The 16773-nt window shown below is 49.7% G+C and overlaps 1 protein-coding gene across 1 annotated transcript; it reads right to left on the reverse strand.

Moving 5' to 3' along the window:
- Positions 1–2158: 2158 nt before the first annotated feature.
- LOC135807745 (fibril-forming collagen alpha chain-like) lies at positions 2159–15628 on the reverse strand. The gene is made up of 5 exons (XM_065321252.1): positions 14314–15628; positions 5409–5608; positions 4972–5068; positions 3542–3578; positions 2159–2291 (listed from the first exon to the last, which is right to left on the reverse strand). Exons 1-5 carry the CDS (start codon positions 15626–15628, stop codon positions 2159–2161), a joined length of 1782 nt encoding a protein of 593 aa, XP_065177324.1.
- Between the last annotated feature and the right edge of the window lie 1145 nt (positions 15629–16773).

Genomic DNA, 16773 nt, shown 5'->3' on the forward strand with positions numbered 1-16773 from the left:
TAGGGCGGCTCTCTATGGTCGAATTCTCGACGAACAGTTCCACAACTCGCATCCGTTTTGGATACACCACTCGCAAACACTGACACACACACACACGCACACACACACACACGCATACGCACACACGCACACACACATACGCACACACGCCCAAACACACGCACACACACATACGCACACACGCACACACACACACACACACACGCCCAAACACACGCACACACCTGTCCTGTTCTGTAGAGTCACTACCAAAGGGGTCACGTAGGACTCGGAGGGGCATCAGAGAGGAAGATGGAGCACGCAGTCTGATGACGCCGGAGATGGTGGAGCAAACGGAACCGGCGAGAACACATGCATACATAAGTGAACGTTATTATTATTACGCTGCTGGGCAGTCGGGCGGGGACCAGTCCTCGCGCACTGGTGACGACCGCGGCTTTGGGCAGTCCGAAAGCAGCGGGCACAGCACAGCAGGCATCCTGTACAGAGACTCGACAGGGCTCAGGAGGCTGAGGAGCGGAACAGCGGTGAACAGCTAGACCATCCTTTCTGCGAACCCAACGCAGTCCCCAGGCAAAACATCCCTGCCCGCAACCAAGAACTGTGTCTTGTTAGCGCTGACTGTGAGGCTAAACTCAGCTGCGGTCGTATCAAACAATGCAAGTGCCGTCTCCGCCCCAGCACGAGTCGCCGCGAAAAGTGCTCAGTCGTATGCAAACTGGGATTTCAGTGGCAGTTGCGACCGGATCCCTCCGGGTAGGCTTGCGATAAAGGTTGCTGTCACCATCACAATGCCCAAACTCAAAACCAACACCGGGTACATCTCGGACTCGTCGCTGCCATACAGTCACCACCGCCCACATGAAAACGGACACACACACACACACACATACACACACCACGCACACACACATGCACACACTCACGCACTCACACACACACATACACCGAACACACACTATACGCACTCACACACACACCATGTATGTATGTACCATGTATACGCCCGTCGCCAGAGAAGCACGCAAATCTGCAAATGCACTGGATGTGCACCCACAGAATTTCTCTTATAAGTTATAGCAACAATAGCGTACCACAGCTGCCTGGCACCATCCGTGTCAGTTGCCTGAATGAGAGGGAGAATACCGATGGCGTAGAGAGGCATTTCCAGTGGATCCCCTTGTGTGGTGCCCTCGTTGGAGGAAATGCTTTCACTGCCAACAAATAGGCGACTCGGGCTTCGGTACGAGTTGATGGCCACCGTTGCCAGCGCAGGGCACAGATGGCGGACGTTCCGGAGGCATGCGCTGCGGTTCGGGTTTTTTTTTTTTTTACAGAATGCACCTCCTACTGATAGACCATAACAAAGAGAGGAGAAGAAGAAGAAAAAAGAAAATAATGATCGAGACAACAAAGGAGAAAGGCAGACAATGTACTACTAGTAGGGGCTCTCAGGGAGCCTGTGCCGGTGAGGCGGGACTAGCAACGCCGATCTAGGGTCTCGGCGTTAGCGCTATCCAGCGCACCATGGACGGGATTACGAAACACATGTAAAATTAACAGATAAGTGAGGGGGAGGGAGTTGATTGTGGGTATATGGGGTGTTACAGCCAGTCTGTAGTCCAATACCAGCGGCTTTGTCGTAGGTGCTGATGCACCTTGCCCTTGAACGACTGGAGGGACGTCAGGCGTGGCGGAAACTGCAGCACAGTTGAGGGAAAGTTGTTCCACTCGTCAACGATGCTGTAGGGGAAGCACTGTCGCACGTAATCAGCAGAGGAAGCCGGGAGGACGTTATGCAGCTGAGACTCGTGGCGCACGGAGTGGTCGGACCGAGTTCGAGGACATGTTGGTGGAGAAAGCTGTGGGGAGGGGGGGACCAGCGACGTTAGTTGCGGTGGCCCTGCCAGACACATCAGTTTATACGTATAGCTGAGGGCAGCGACCAATCTCCTTGCTGCCAAACTCTGGAGGAGGACATCAGGGCCAAGAATGTGGAGGGCGCGTCTCTGCACTCGATCGAGAAGGCGCAGATGGCTTGAAGCTGCTCCCACGAACTCTTAGATCGGACACAATGCAATCCTTCCAGCGCTTGCGAGGGCTGTGTGCTGGGCGACGTGTGGGAAGTGAGCCAAACAGGATCTGCCTCGGCATCCGGCTACTGTCCATTCGGGCACTGAACATGGCCCAGCCACTCCAGCCGACGCTGTGCAACCTTCACGCAGACGGTAGCAGTGTCACCCCACACCTCCAACAGTTGGGCGTTGGTGGTGTGGTGATGCCAGCAATCTCTGCGGGACACACTCAAGATGGAACGGATGCACCGCATGTGAAAGACTAACAAACGCTGGAGATCGTGTTGCAATAGTGTCTAACACATTGCCTTTGGGTCATTTCATAATAATAATAACACTCTGACCCATAGAGGAGGAGCGACAGCACACATGCATTAAACACACACCTCTTGATATGCAGATCGAGGTCAGAGTTGCCGAAGATGGTCCTTTGCAAGGCGCCATAAGCACTAGAGGCATGCGCAATCCGAGCAGTGATGTCCCCTCCCTCGCAATCCAAGCAGTGATGTCCTGTGTTGACCGGCTACCGCGATGAATGAGAAATCCAAGATACCGCAACTCCGAAACACACTGGATGACGTGCCACCTAGCTCCATTGGAGCGCAGTCCCCAGGCGAAACATCCCTACCCGCAACCAAGAACTGTGTCTTGTTAGCGCTGATTGTGAGGCCAAACTAAGCTGCGGTCGTATCAAACAATGCAAGTGCCCTCTCCACTCCGACACGAGTCGTCGCGAAAAGTGCTCAGTCGTCTGCAAACTGGGATTCAGTGGCAATGGCGACGGGATCCGTCCTGGTAGGCTTGCGATAAAGGTTGCTGTCACCATCACAATGCCCAAACTCAAAACCAACACCGGGTACATCTCGGACTCGTCGCCGCCATACAGTCATCACCGCCCACATCAAAACGCGCGCGCACACACACACACACACACCACACCACACCACACACACTCTGTCTCATTTTCAACGAATCACTCTCCCTCGGTTCCTTTCCAGACATATATAAAGTAGCGTCTGTATTTCTCCTCTTCAAGAAAGGCAATCCAGAATGCCCCTCTAACTATCGCCCCATATCTCTACTCCCCATCGTATCCAAGCTTCTAGAAAAGATCGTCCTTCATCAACTGCAGCGCTATATCAACACCCACCCAGAGCTCAACATCCTTCCTCCCCAACAGTTCGCCTACCGCTCTGATCACTCCACGGAGGATGCACTTTCACTGGCTATATCAAAGTGGCAACAACGCTTGGACGACGGTCAGTACACCGGAGTGTTATTCTTGGACATGAGCAAGGCGTTCGATCGGGTCAAGCACCAGCCACTGATCAACGAGTTCTACTCCTGCGGTATTTGTGGCACAGCACTGTCTTGGTTCGCCTCCTATCTAAGCGCTCATCGACAGACAGTGACGAACCCCTCCACAAAAACATCCGGCGACTCCGTGACCTGTAGTCGAGGGGTACCTCAAGGCTCTGTCCTGGCCCCCGTTCTTTTCACGATCTACACAAGACACGTAACAGACGTCACACCAACTCACACATCTAACATACTCTACGCCGACGATATAGGACTCTACACATCGAGCAGCTGCATCAACACGATACAGGACCGACTATCAGAGAGCTTCGATGCGGTTAATTCACACCTCGCGGAACTGGGCCTCCTACTGAACCCCGACAAAACGCAACTATTAATCGTCCACCGGAAGACCACCCCAGTTCCACCTACCTTCCGACTGTCATCTGTGGTAACTTCCCAGTGTCCCCTTCCCAGTGTGTCCTTTACCTTGGAGTGCTAGTCGACCAGCACCTTGCCTTCAAGGAGCAGGTCGGAAAAGTTGTTGCTGACGTCAACCGTAAGCTGGCCGCATTCCGCAGAATACGACAGCACATCACCACCCAGGCACAACGTTCCTTTTACCTAAGCATTATCCAATCCACCATGGAGTTCCTCCAGCAGGCAGTAGACTCACTGGCAGCATGGGGAAGCAGTTGGAGGATCAAGTTCGAGCCCACAAAGTCGCAGGCATTGACCATCAGCCACCACCGCTCGCCAACCCCCCCCCCCCCCCCGAACGCAATACGCTTCCAAGGAGCAGTCGTGCCAGAAGTAGAGGAGCTCAAGCTTCTTGGCGTCACCTTCCACAGGCAGCTGGCATTCCGCAGCCATATCCGACAGCTTGCAGTACGCGGAGCCCAGCGGCTCGGCTTCCTCCGTAAGGCATCGGCTGTGCTAGACCCAAAGCACCGGGCAATCGTGTACCGTGGCTTTGTCCGCCCTGTGCTAGAGTATGGCATGCTGGTGTGGATGAGCGCAGCCCCCACCACCTTGGCCCGCCTCACTGCCATCCAGCGCCGTGCCCTGCACATAATTGGAGATGGATCATACCTCCTGCCTGTGTATTTTTTGTTTTAGGTTTTGGATTAGTTTCTAGATGTAGTTCTTCCTTATAGATCTATTAAATGAATCCACAATTACATAGAGCTACTGTCGGTCGACAGAAGTCTTGTAAACTTGCTTTTCTGAATGTATGCAGCCTTAGAAAGAAGTTAGGCGAAATCCAAAACTTCATAAACTACCACAATGTAGATATCTTCGGCATTGCTGAAACTTGGCTTGATTGTTCGATTTCTGACTCATCCATTCATATACCTCATTATAGACTCTTTAGGCGCAATCGCGGGCACAGACCTGGTGGCGGTATAGCTGTATACAGTCGAGATACCCTGGCTGTTTCCAGACACGCTGAACTCGAGAGTGACACAATCGAAAATCTGATACTCACCTTGAAGACAGAATCCGGTGAACCCATCACCCTCGCTACGTTCTACCTTCCGCCTTCCACTACTGCTGCAGTATGGCAAGACCTAGAAATCAGTCTGAACAATCTAACCTTGCGACGAAACAACCGCGTGGTCGCCATTGGTGACTTCAATGTGGACATGTGCTCGGGACACAGCCGGATGCACACCATGCTCCAGCGGTTTGATCTGGAAAACCACATCCGGACACCGACAAGAGTAACGGCATCAACTTCCACCCTTATAGATCTGCTCCTCGCCCCTAACTCTCTAGTTGGAACATGCACGGTCATCAAGTGTGACATCAGCGACCACTACGCATTTGTGGCCAACATTATCGTCGCCACCCGGCAGTCCGAACGAGTCGCATCTCGAAAGAGGCGAGTGTGGAGGATAAATTGGGAGCATTTTAACGCTGACTTGCAGGACTGCAATCTTGAGATTTTCAGCAAGTCGAATGATGTTGATGCAATGATAAGCGAATGGTACGCAAAGGTTTTTACTGCTCTAGATCGTCACGCCCCCTTACAACCTCCTCGTAAGCCGAGGCGCCGACCTTGCCCATGGTTGTGTCCTGAACTTGTATCTGCTGTGCGTCAACGAAACAAGGCCCACCGACTTCTTTCACGCTCTCCAAACGATGTCCGCCTGCGAGAGCAACACCGCACTCTCCGCGCAGCCGCGCGCAAGCTAGATCGGAGGCTAAGGGATCAGTATTTTCAAGCTCGCCTACAGTCGGCCGGAAAGGATGGACGGAAGCTCTGGAATACGATAAACGTGGTGACTGGACGAGCGAAAAGTTCAAGCCCACCACAAGTACCTGTTGGAATCGGAATTTGCGCCTGTTTCGACGGAGGACATTACGGCCCTTCTCCAGTCCGTTGACGCGTCAAAAGCAACTGGACATGATGACTTGCCGGGTATTGTCCTTAGAAACTCGGCATCAATACTGGCTCCCTCGCTCAGCATCATTTTCAATACTTCGTTATTGCAGGGGTGTGTTCCCCGTCAGTTTAAAATTGCTAATGTGTCGCCGCTATTCAAAGGTGGCGGCCTTGACCCTTGTCAGCCTACTGCGTATCGACCTATTTCTCTACTACCAGTCGTTTCTCGCCTCCTCGAGAAGATCGTCAAAGCTCAGCTTACATCCTTTCTGACCGATCACAGTATTCTCCCTGACTCGCAGTTCGCGTACAGGAAGAACCACAGTACGGAGGACGCTCTTGTGCTAGCTGTCAATCGCTGGCTGAAAGCGAAGTATGAGCGCAAACTCACAGGTGTGATATTCGTGGATATGTCGAAGGCTTTCGACTGTGTCAAACACACCATCTTGGCACAGGAGCTATCCGACATTGGGGTCGGCGGTACTGTCCAGATATGGTTCACTAGTTACCTGAGTGAGCGGCTTCAACGCGTAGTCGTGGGCGGAAATTGCTCGGAATACGTCGCATGCAGTCGAGGGGTGCCGCAAGGATCCGTCCTCGGCCCCCTCCTGTTCACACTATACATCCGTAACCTTCGATGCTGCTTGCCCCAGCAGGTCACAAACCAGGAATTTGCAGACGACATTGCAATTGAAGCCTCGGGCAGTTGCGAACAAGTGTGCTCTTCTCTAAGCACAGCCATCACTGGCCTGTCGCAGTGGTTGGAGGACCGCGGGCTAATGCTGAACCAAAAGAAAACGCAAGCTCTGTTGATTACCCCAAGAGGCCCAGCCCCTGACACAGATAACATTCGAATTCGCTGTGGGAATGCAGCCCTTGCAGTTGTGGAACAAGCGCGGTACCTGGGCGTAATGGTAGATGGGCAGCTCTCCTGGGAGCCTCACGTCAATCACACAATCCAGCAGGTGCGGAAGTCAGTAGGTGCGCTGTGGCGGAGCCGCCGAAGCCTCACCCTGGCGTCAAAGATCCTGTTTTACAGGTCGATGATCCAGGGTAGGTTGTCGTACGCTTCCAACGCCTTTTATCCGTCACTTCAAATTGGCAACATGGAGCCCCTCACACGTCTAACGAAGTGCGCTATCCGCGGCTTCTTCGGTCTGCCACCGTGGTCGCGCACGAGCCCGATCTTTGAACAGCTCCGCCTCACCACCCTGGAGGACATGTTTAACATTAAGCTCCTCATCTTTGTCCGTCGTTGTCTGTTCTCCCGAGCTAGCTCCCTCTTCACCAGCTTCTTCGTGAGAGTTACTGGTGACCGCACTCGGGGAGCAGCACATCACCTCGTTCGAGTACCATTTTGGCCCGGTCCTGCGGGTCGAGCGACCATGCAGTTCATCGGCGCAGTCCTGTGGAACCAGCTCCCGCCTGATCTCCGTTCCGAGCCCAGCCACCTTCAGTTCTGTGCCCTGCTAAAAGCGCATCATGGCTCCGTTTAAATGCTTTTCGGCTAGTGTGTTTCTGTGGTATAGCGGACTGAAGAATAGTAAACGTGTTTTGCAATATATGTATGAAGCTATTTTGTATATAGTATGTTCCCATTCCGTTTTTGCTTTGGTGTAGCCCTGAGGTTGATTGCTTATTTATTTCTACCCTCCTCTCTCCATACTTCTGTCCCCCCCCCCTCTCTCTCATTCCTTCTGTCGTCCACATGTATCAAAGGAGGCGAAATCGCCTGTTTGTGGTGCGACGTTAAATAAACTTCTACAACAACAACAACAACAACCTCCCGAGCCTCGACATTCGCCGTACCGTAGCAGGGCTCTGCTTTCTGTACAAGCTGCACTTTGTGGAGGGTCCGGAAATGGTGAAAGCCATTCTGCCACCATCAGCAGCCGCACGCAACACCGCATGCCTACTCGAGCGACAACCAGATCTGCAACACATCATCCATCGCAACTCACCAGTATCCTTCCCCCTCAGGCACGAAACTACACGCTCCGCTCATTTCCCCACTCCCTCATCGCAACGTGGAATCAGCTCCCACCTACCCTTCTGCAGTCTCCCCCTTCTCGCAGAGGCATGCACACGTTCAAGAAAAACGTCAACGACCACTTGCGGCGCAGCAAGTGGGAGTGGGCCACAGACAGGCTATGATCTCTGCCAACACACCAGCCTAATTATACTGACCGCACTCCAGCTCCCTTCTACCCCTCTTTGATCCCCTTCGCTCAGCCTTAAAATCCGATTATCAGTTCACTCCATCTTCCTACGGTGCACTGCTTTTACTATTGTTTTGTCCTATCCCAATCTCAAATTCTCCCCATTATCGTTTGCAAAGCCGGTGCTCCCCTCTTCGATGCACATGTTTCTTTTCTCCTATGTATCCGCGCACAGGAGTAACAATGATTCCGAGACCTTTGGTCGGAGGAGTTACTTTTGCCCCGCCCCCACTTCCATCCAATATGCCACCGCCCCCGCTGTGCAGCATCTGATGGTACTGTGGTATTCAGTAAAAAAAAAAAAAAAAAAAAAAAAAAAAGTACGCCAGCAACTGCTACGTTCACACGATATCAGCAACCCTATACAAGTTAATACAACACACTCATTCGATGCTTCAAGCGTAGCCTCAGGATAACATTTGGCCGCAGCCCTCTACTTGCCGATCTTTTTGTACTTAGATTAAAAACCATACGGATGCCTTGGGCCCATCGCCGGAGGCGATGATAGCGATGCTACATCAGAAGCCATAGCAACTTGTGCTGGGATTGCACCATTCAACAGCTTGCAAGGCTAAAGAATTGACCACCACTATTCAGCCTGGTCTACACCACACAGCTATAAAGTGGCTTTTTCTGACCAGTGAATCCCTAATTTTTGGTCTTTTTACATTTTTTCTGGCACCCACATCACACCACATACTCCGGCATGCACACACACACTTGTACTTGTACTTGCTCATTGCCAAAACTGGTCACTTGGGTCTCCCCGAGATAGGGGAGAGAGACTCAAAAGGAATCTTGGAAAGATGACTCAATTGGCTATTGAACCACCCAACGGCCGACACCCCCTGAAATCCCCAAACTAGGGTGGACTTGAAATGATCCCACTTATGGGTTCACCACACCTCAGTAAGTGGGTGAGGACAAGGTGCAGAAAAAGGATTGACGGCATCAGGGTATCCGTCCCGGGATCCAACTGCAGTCACCCCTGCCCCCAGTGAAGGTAATACTTGCCACTAGTGTGGGTGGCTAAATCAGAGTGGATCTGATATTAGCTTCACTAGCACCATTGATTACACAAGAGTTAATCTAGCCAGAAGAAGTACATGGTTAACAGGTATGTATACTTCAAATAGAAAGTATATGAACCCTGAAACCAACAAAGGTGGTAGGTACAACAATACACCTTCAAGCAGCCGAGCCCGTTGGCAACAGACCCAACACTATCTGGCATAAGTGTACCCACCAGCCAAACTAGCTGGCAACACACACACACACACACACACACACACACACACACACACACACACACACACACACACACACACACACACACACCACACACAAAAACACTGTACTCGTAGAGTGTAAAGCGTGACAACCAGCGAGTCGGCTCAGTTGAGAGTGTACTTCGTATCATAACGCAGTGCCTTTAATACTATGTTACCCACGACTTTGGTCGTTTGAAGTAACAGGACACTCTGACGCAATCCGACTTTTTGCTATTTTTTTTCTTCCATGAAGAAGGAGTCGCATGCCGACACACACACACACACACACACACACCCGTACACACACTCAAATTCACAACAGGCGTTTTACGTCGTTTCAATAGCGTTCTGCTACATGAATTTCCATTGGCTCTGCTCTCTGGATATTTTTCTATGTCAGAGCAGTTGTTACTCACCTAGCTAGATCCCGCAAGTCTGATGTCCGCGCTGTCTACCAGGTTCTCTACCATAATAATTATAATATTATTATTGTGTCGACGGCACAGCTCTTTTTCTACATTGTCCCTCTTCAAGGCTCTTGCCCCTTGAGCATAATTATTATTTACCCGAAACCTGTCTCCTTGGTATCCAAGTTGACGACTGCTTGTCATGGACCAAGCACATTGATGTAATTGTTAGAAAAGTATCCCAGAAGGTGGGTGTCTTACGTCGCACCTTCCGGCAACTGAGCAAACTTGCACGCCGCCAGTACATCCTGTCTGTCGTTCTTCCTGACATTCTGTACTGCATCTGTTCATTCGTCACGCTGATTACTGCGAAGGATCACAACCTTGGTGTTACACTCCAAGACGATAATTATGCGATGGACCCAACACATCATAGAAACTACCAATAAAGCCAAAAAACTACTACTTGTCAAGTACACCTACTCCGGCATAAGACACGTGGCACAATGAACGCTTCCACCCTATCTAGTACTAATATACACGACCTACATCCGACCCGTTCTCGAATATGGCAGCCGTGTCCTCTCCAACACCACACAGCAACAGCGGGACACATTGGAGAGAATTAAAACGCCGTGCTATATTCCCCTCTTTGCACCAGTTCACCACAGTTCCCTCCTCCATCACGCAAAGCTTCCCACCCGTGGCTCACGACTCCTTGTTAAACAAGTCCTACTAGCATGCAACAACCACATCTTGCACCACAACGTCAACACCAACCGTACGCCCTTCGACAGACAAGGACCTACTCCATCGGACACGCACACACAAACAGGTACCGAGATTCCCCCATCAACAGTGCCCTCGCCCTCTACAACTCACTCCCCATCGACATCACAACCCGACATCGTAGACATTTTTTCCCAAACAATGCATCCAGTCTTCTTTTGAGCAGTACCTGTTCCTGCTCTGCGCACCCCTCTAGTTTCTGATATCTCGAACGTGTAATTAACTACCTCGATCACCCCTGCTAACGTTTTTGCCCCCGCTTGTTTTTCATGATCCATTGCTTCTTGCCTCCCCTGGTAATATCCATCTAGCTGTTTCTGGCTAGTATCAGTTCTATCACACTTTTCAATCGTCCTTATTGGCATCACGCCATTGTGGAATAAAAGAATATAATTATGTTAACCATGCTCCTCCCAATCTCTTGCAAGCTTCTTTTTTATTCAATCTATCTTCGCCCAGTATTCGATTATGCCGATACGTCTTGGGATGAGTTGTCCTCGTCCACTGCTGCAAAGCTTGAAATACACGACAAGAAAATCCTTAAAATTCTCCTCCGTCAACCCCGCATGCTCTCATCATCCGCTCTTGATAAACTCGCTCACACCACTCCGTTATCACATAGACGCAGTGCACACCTGGCTGCTCTTGTCCATTCTATTAAGCTTGAGTTGTGCCCACCTCATCTCATGTGTTTTAATTGGTTCTCTTCTCTAAGAACTAGGGACTAGCACCCACTACTGAACACTACAGGAATCTTTGAACGTTTGCGGTACTCCACAGTACCAGTCATGTGCTGTTTATCGCCTCCCCGTTGCTGTATTCTAACGTTAACGGTATTCATTGACTGAGCGTTCTTTGCTTTGTACTACACCCTGCTATCATGTTAGGCTATTTCCTACAATATTTTATTGTTTCCATTCGCTTCCATGTAATTGGACGACACCGCCCGTTTGGTTCTGCGAATTCAAATAAAAATGTACCTACCTAGCTCGTGCTCCCCAAGTGTAACTCATCCACTCTTTTGCGCTCCCCTCTCTTTATTGCTTTTTCTGTTTGGCTCACTCTGCCCAGAGAAGTTAAGGATATGGTCTCCCTCCGCCTGTTCAAAATCCGTGGCGCCCCTTATTTACTACGACATACGTAGCTCATTATCCACATGTCCTTTGCGTCTCTCTTGCTTTTCACTGTTCTTATTTGACATTCTCTTTCTTTACTGAGTTGTTGTTGCTGTTGATTTGCTACTCTTTTGTTTTCCGCCTCCTTACTTTTATTTTTCGCCGTGGTTGGCAATCACCCACTCTCTTAATATTGGCCGGTGTTTCCACTGAGTCTTGACTCTTGAGATGACGTAATAAATATAAATGCACAGTGTACTAACAGCAAGAGTACATAACCCCCCGGGGTTATGTATTATTTATTTATTTATTTCTGCACCTCGTTGCATGTCAAGACAGCCAATTGAATTGAGGAGAGGGTGAGACCAACCACGGAAGAAGAGAAAAAAAGAAAATTAAGAGCACGTACACAAAGTGGGAAGGGATTAGCAACTTACAAAGCAATGGGATGCTCAGCGAGCTATGCAGCGGAAGTGGTGACTGTGACTTTGTTTACTGGGAGATACTGAAGTGCTGTCTGACGAGGGTACGGAATTTGGGCATATCTGGAGCTTGTCTAACACTGGGAGGCAGTTGGAGCCACGTGGAGTAGGAGGAAAAGAAAGGAGAATTTACGAATAGGGTAGACCTAGCTAGGGGGAGACGAACGCAGCTTCGGGTGGTGTACTCTTGCTAACAGTAGTCCAGCCCGCTAGGGCTTCTGCTAGTGTTTTGGGACTTCGAGGGCTGTTTTGGCAGGATCTGCGTACACGTACTTGAGGTCACTGTGCTTGTGTATAATAATATTGGAAAAAGAGGTTGCGACTTTAAATAAAATTCAACAACAACAACAACAACAACAACAACAACAACAACAACAACAACAACAACAACAACAACAACAACATCATCATCACTGAACAACAACAACAACAACAATTGCCATCGTGGAATAAAAGAATAATAACAACAACAACAATGGTGACCACCCCTGCCCGTACACTTAATTAAGTAGTCATTAACCCCTAGGCCCTGCCCACCCAATTCTTCCTCACTCTTTCTCCTTTCTTACACTATTATCTCTTAGTGGCCACTGGCTATCGTGAGAATAAAGATTTGAAACAACAACAGCAACAATACTGCTAGCAACGTGCAACCTTCGTATAATTTACGTCGCTCTCGTACTTGGCACTTGCCAACTCCGAGGACTGATCGCTGTCTCCATTCTCCCCTGTACAAGGCCCTTCATTACTTTAATTGCTTGCCCACCCAGCTTCGCGAAATCCCTTCTCGTACTCTCTTCAAATCCCAGATATCCCTGCTGTTGCACAACTCTGTATGCTCGTGTAGCGACCACCCCTGCCCGTACACGTAAGTAGTCATTAACCCCTAGGCTCTGCCCACCCAATTCTTCCTCACTCTTTCTCCTTTCTTTCACTATTATCTCTTATTGGCCACTGGCTATCGTGAGAATAAAGATTTGAAACAACAGCAACAACAACAACAACAACAACAACAACGTGAGAATAAAGATTTGAAACAACAACAACAACAACAACAACAACGTGTACTTTAACTATCTCGATCACCCCTGCTAACGTTATTGCCCCCGCTTGTATTTCATGATCCATTTCTTCTTGCCTCCCCGGTTAACATGGTTCATTTCCATCTACATGTAGCTGTTTCTGGCTAGTATCAGTCTGCCTGTAGGGCCTTCCCTATCAAAATAATAAATTCTACTACTACTACTACTATCACACGTATAGTATCAGTTCTATCACACGTATAGTATCAGTTCTATCACACGTATAGTATCAGTTCTATCACACGTATAGTATCAGTTCTATCACACGTATAGTATCAGTTCTATCACACGTATAGTATCAGTTCTATCACACGTATAGTATCAGTTCTATCACACGTATAGTATCAGTTCTATCACACGTATAGTATCAGTTCTATCACACGTATAGTATCAGTTCTATCACACGTATAGTATCAGTTCTATCACACGTATAGTATCAGTCATCCTTATTGGCGTCACGCCATCGGGGAATAAAAGAATAATAATAATTACTTGTAGACCTAGACTAGACAGACAGTTGTGAGACAAGGACAGCAAGGACAGTAGTGAATCTGGTGTTGCTTGGCCGACGACGCGCCGCTCGCCACTACCTAATGACAGACTATGTACAAGTACCAAAAAAAGGTAAATAGTTGCTTAGAAATGCACCACTCTTTAGAAAAAAACTTACATGTATGTCCATAGTCATCATGTAAAAAGTAAAGTAAATTAGTTAGCCGGATTCGCGGCCGCATCACCTGACGTGTTGAGGAACACATCAAGCCAAGACGTTTGCCCATACTAGTACTCATGACTGATTGTACTGTACAATCAGTGCAATCGCACTATCATGCATTGCTGCACTGCTACCTGGTTCAGAGCACGTCAAATTGCTCTGGCCAAGAAAAGTAACGTTAGTTGAACAAAGTTGAAGTAACAGTTGAACACAAGTCAGGACGTTTTCTCACAGCACACTGCCTGCCTCGCAGGAATCATGCAGGGCACAAGAAGTAACCGTGAATAGCAGATCATTGCTGCTGCTGCTGCTGCTGCTGCTGCTAAGGCCCTGCTATTGAGTATGTTTGATGTCCTCATCCGTGACTTTGTGAAGCCATAGACGTTGGTAGTAAGTTGCAGGATGAGCACATCTTTCTACCACAGTCTTAGTCCACAGATGACAATTGCATGTGAGACGTCCGGACTCACCGTCACGGCCATATGATGTGAGACGTCCGGACTCACCGTCACGGCCATATGATGTGAGACGTCCGGACTCACCGTCACGGCCATATGATGTGAGACGTCCGGACTCACCGTCACAGCCATATGATGTGAGACGTCCGGACTCACCGTCACGGCCATATGATGTGAGACGTCCGGACTCACCGTCACGGCCATATGATGTGAGACGTCCGGACTCACCGTCACGGCCATATGATGTGAGACGTCCGGACTCACCGTCACGGCCATATGATGTGAGACGTCCGGACTCACCGTCACGGCCATATGATGTGAGACGTCCGGACTCACCGTCACGGCCATATGATGTGAGACGTCCGGACTCACCGTCACGGCCATATGATGTGAGACGTCCGGACTCACCGTCACGGCCATATGATGTGAGACGTCCGGACTCACCGTCACGGCCATATGATGTGAGACGTCCGGACTCACCGTCACGGCCATATGATGTGAGACGTCCGGACTCACCGTCACGGCCATATGATGTGAGACGTCCGGACTCACCGTCACGGCCATATGATGTGAGACGTCCGGACTCACCGTCACGGCCATATGATGTGAGACGTCCGGACTCACCGTCACGGCCATATGATGTGAGACGTCCGGACTCACCGTCACGGCCATATGATGTGAGACGTCCGGACTCACCGTCACGGCCATATGATGTGAGACGTCCGGACTCACCGTCACGGCCATATGATGTGAGACGTCCGGACTCACCGTCACGGCCATATGATGTGAGACGTCCGGACTCACCGTCACGGCCATATGATGTGAGACGTCCGGACTCACCGTCACGGCCATATGATGTGAGACGTGAGACGTCCGGACTCACCGTCACGGCCATATGATGTGAGACGTCCGGACTCACCGTCACGGCCATATGATGTGAGACGTCCGGACTCACCGTCACGGCCATATGATGTGAGACGTCCGGACTCACCGTCACGGCCATATGATGTGAGACGTCCGGACTCACCGTCACGGCCATATGATGTGAGACGTCCGGACTCACGGTCACGGCCATATGATGTGAGACGTCCGGACTCACCGTCACGGCCATATGATGTGAGACGTCCGGACTCACCGTCACGGCCGTATGATGTGAGACGTCCGGACTCACCGTCACGGCCATATGATGTGAGACGTCCGGACTCACCGTCACGGCCATATGATGTGAGACGTCCGGACTCACCGTCACGGCCATATGATGTGAGACGTCCGGACTCACCGTCACGGCCATATGATGTGAGACGTCCGGACTCACCGTCACGGCCATATGATGTGAGACGTCCGGACTCACACGGCCATATGATGTGAGACGTCCGGACTCACCGTCACGGCCATATGATGTGAGACGTCCGGACTCACCGTCACGGCCATATGATGTGAGACGTCCGGACTCACCGTCACGGCCATATGATGTGAACAACAACTTTAAAACATGCAATGTTTCATTACTCATACACCATGTACACTGTATGTGTGAATACATTCCTTACTTGAACTCGGATGGTGAGCCAATATAGTTATGATGAAGAAAGGAAAAGGACAAAATGTTACGAGTTATGACAAACTGTTCACCAACGTAACCAGATCTTATACAGTCAGCGAGTGCGACAAAATTCCTTACTCATACTTCATAGACATACATGTGTATTGTACAATGTACATGTACTTCAGTATGTTCTGTGACTGTGACTGTCTCACCAGCTGCTGCTCACATCATTCTATTTTCAATGCACCACCATGTACCAGTGCGTGCGCACTGCGCTGGATCGCTTGAATAATATTAATAATACATGTACCTGCTCATGCTCAACAAGACAACAGCAGCTCGTGTTTCCGAGTCGAATACTGGTACAGTCAAACCTCTTTAGGACGAACACCAACTGACCAAGGGACCGATGACATTTGTTCGCAACAACGGGAGTTCTTCTTATCCATATGTTATACCCAGTGAATACACAGTGATTTATCCAATAGAGTTATGGACACTAGTTAGTAGTTACACACTAATCAGTGTCCTTCTTAACGAGGTTTCACTGTATGTAGAATGCATTTGATTGTACATGTACATGGTAGTACATGGTAGTACATGGTAGTACATGGTAGTACATGGTAGTACGAATCCTTTTGAAAATTGCTGCTGACTCCGACACCTGCCAGTCCTGGCTGCAGGAAGAGATATTTAAGAAAGCGGACCGTTTTCCACGGTTTATTTATTTTATTTATTTTTTATTGGGAACACAGCCCTACAAAGAGACATGTGGAGACAAACACAAGACAAGGCACGGGGGATGTACAAATGTAGGTACGACGTGCCGATGTACAGGGAGCAACTCGGCCGACCAGGGGTTTTTGTTTACGTTGTACATACCGTGTGGTAAGCACCGGCCGAAAAATTGGCAGAATTCGGTACTT

Source organism: Sycon ciliatum, chromosome 1 (genome assembly GCF_964019385.1).
Source record: "Sycon ciliatum chromosome 1, ocSycCili1.1, whole genome shotgun sequence".
Taxonomy (NCBI): Eukaryota; Metazoa; Porifera; class Calcarea; order Leucosolenida; family Sycettidae; genus Sycon; species Sycon ciliatum.

Bases quoted from the DNA above. Each gene is read 5' to 3' on its own strand.
- LOC135807745 (XM_065321252.1), bottom strand. From the start codon at position 15,628: ATGGCCGTGACGGTGAGTCCGGACGTCTCACATCATATGGCCGTGACG. The intron at 5,609-14,313 runs GTGAGTCCGGAC...GGCCGACTGTAG, and splicing joins CACATCATATGGCCGTGACG to GCGAGCTTGAAAATACTGAT. The intron at 3,579-4,971 runs GTTAGATTGTTC...TGTCTTGTGTAG, and splicing joins CGCGGTTGTTTCGTCGCAAG to ATCGTGAAAAGAACGGGGGC.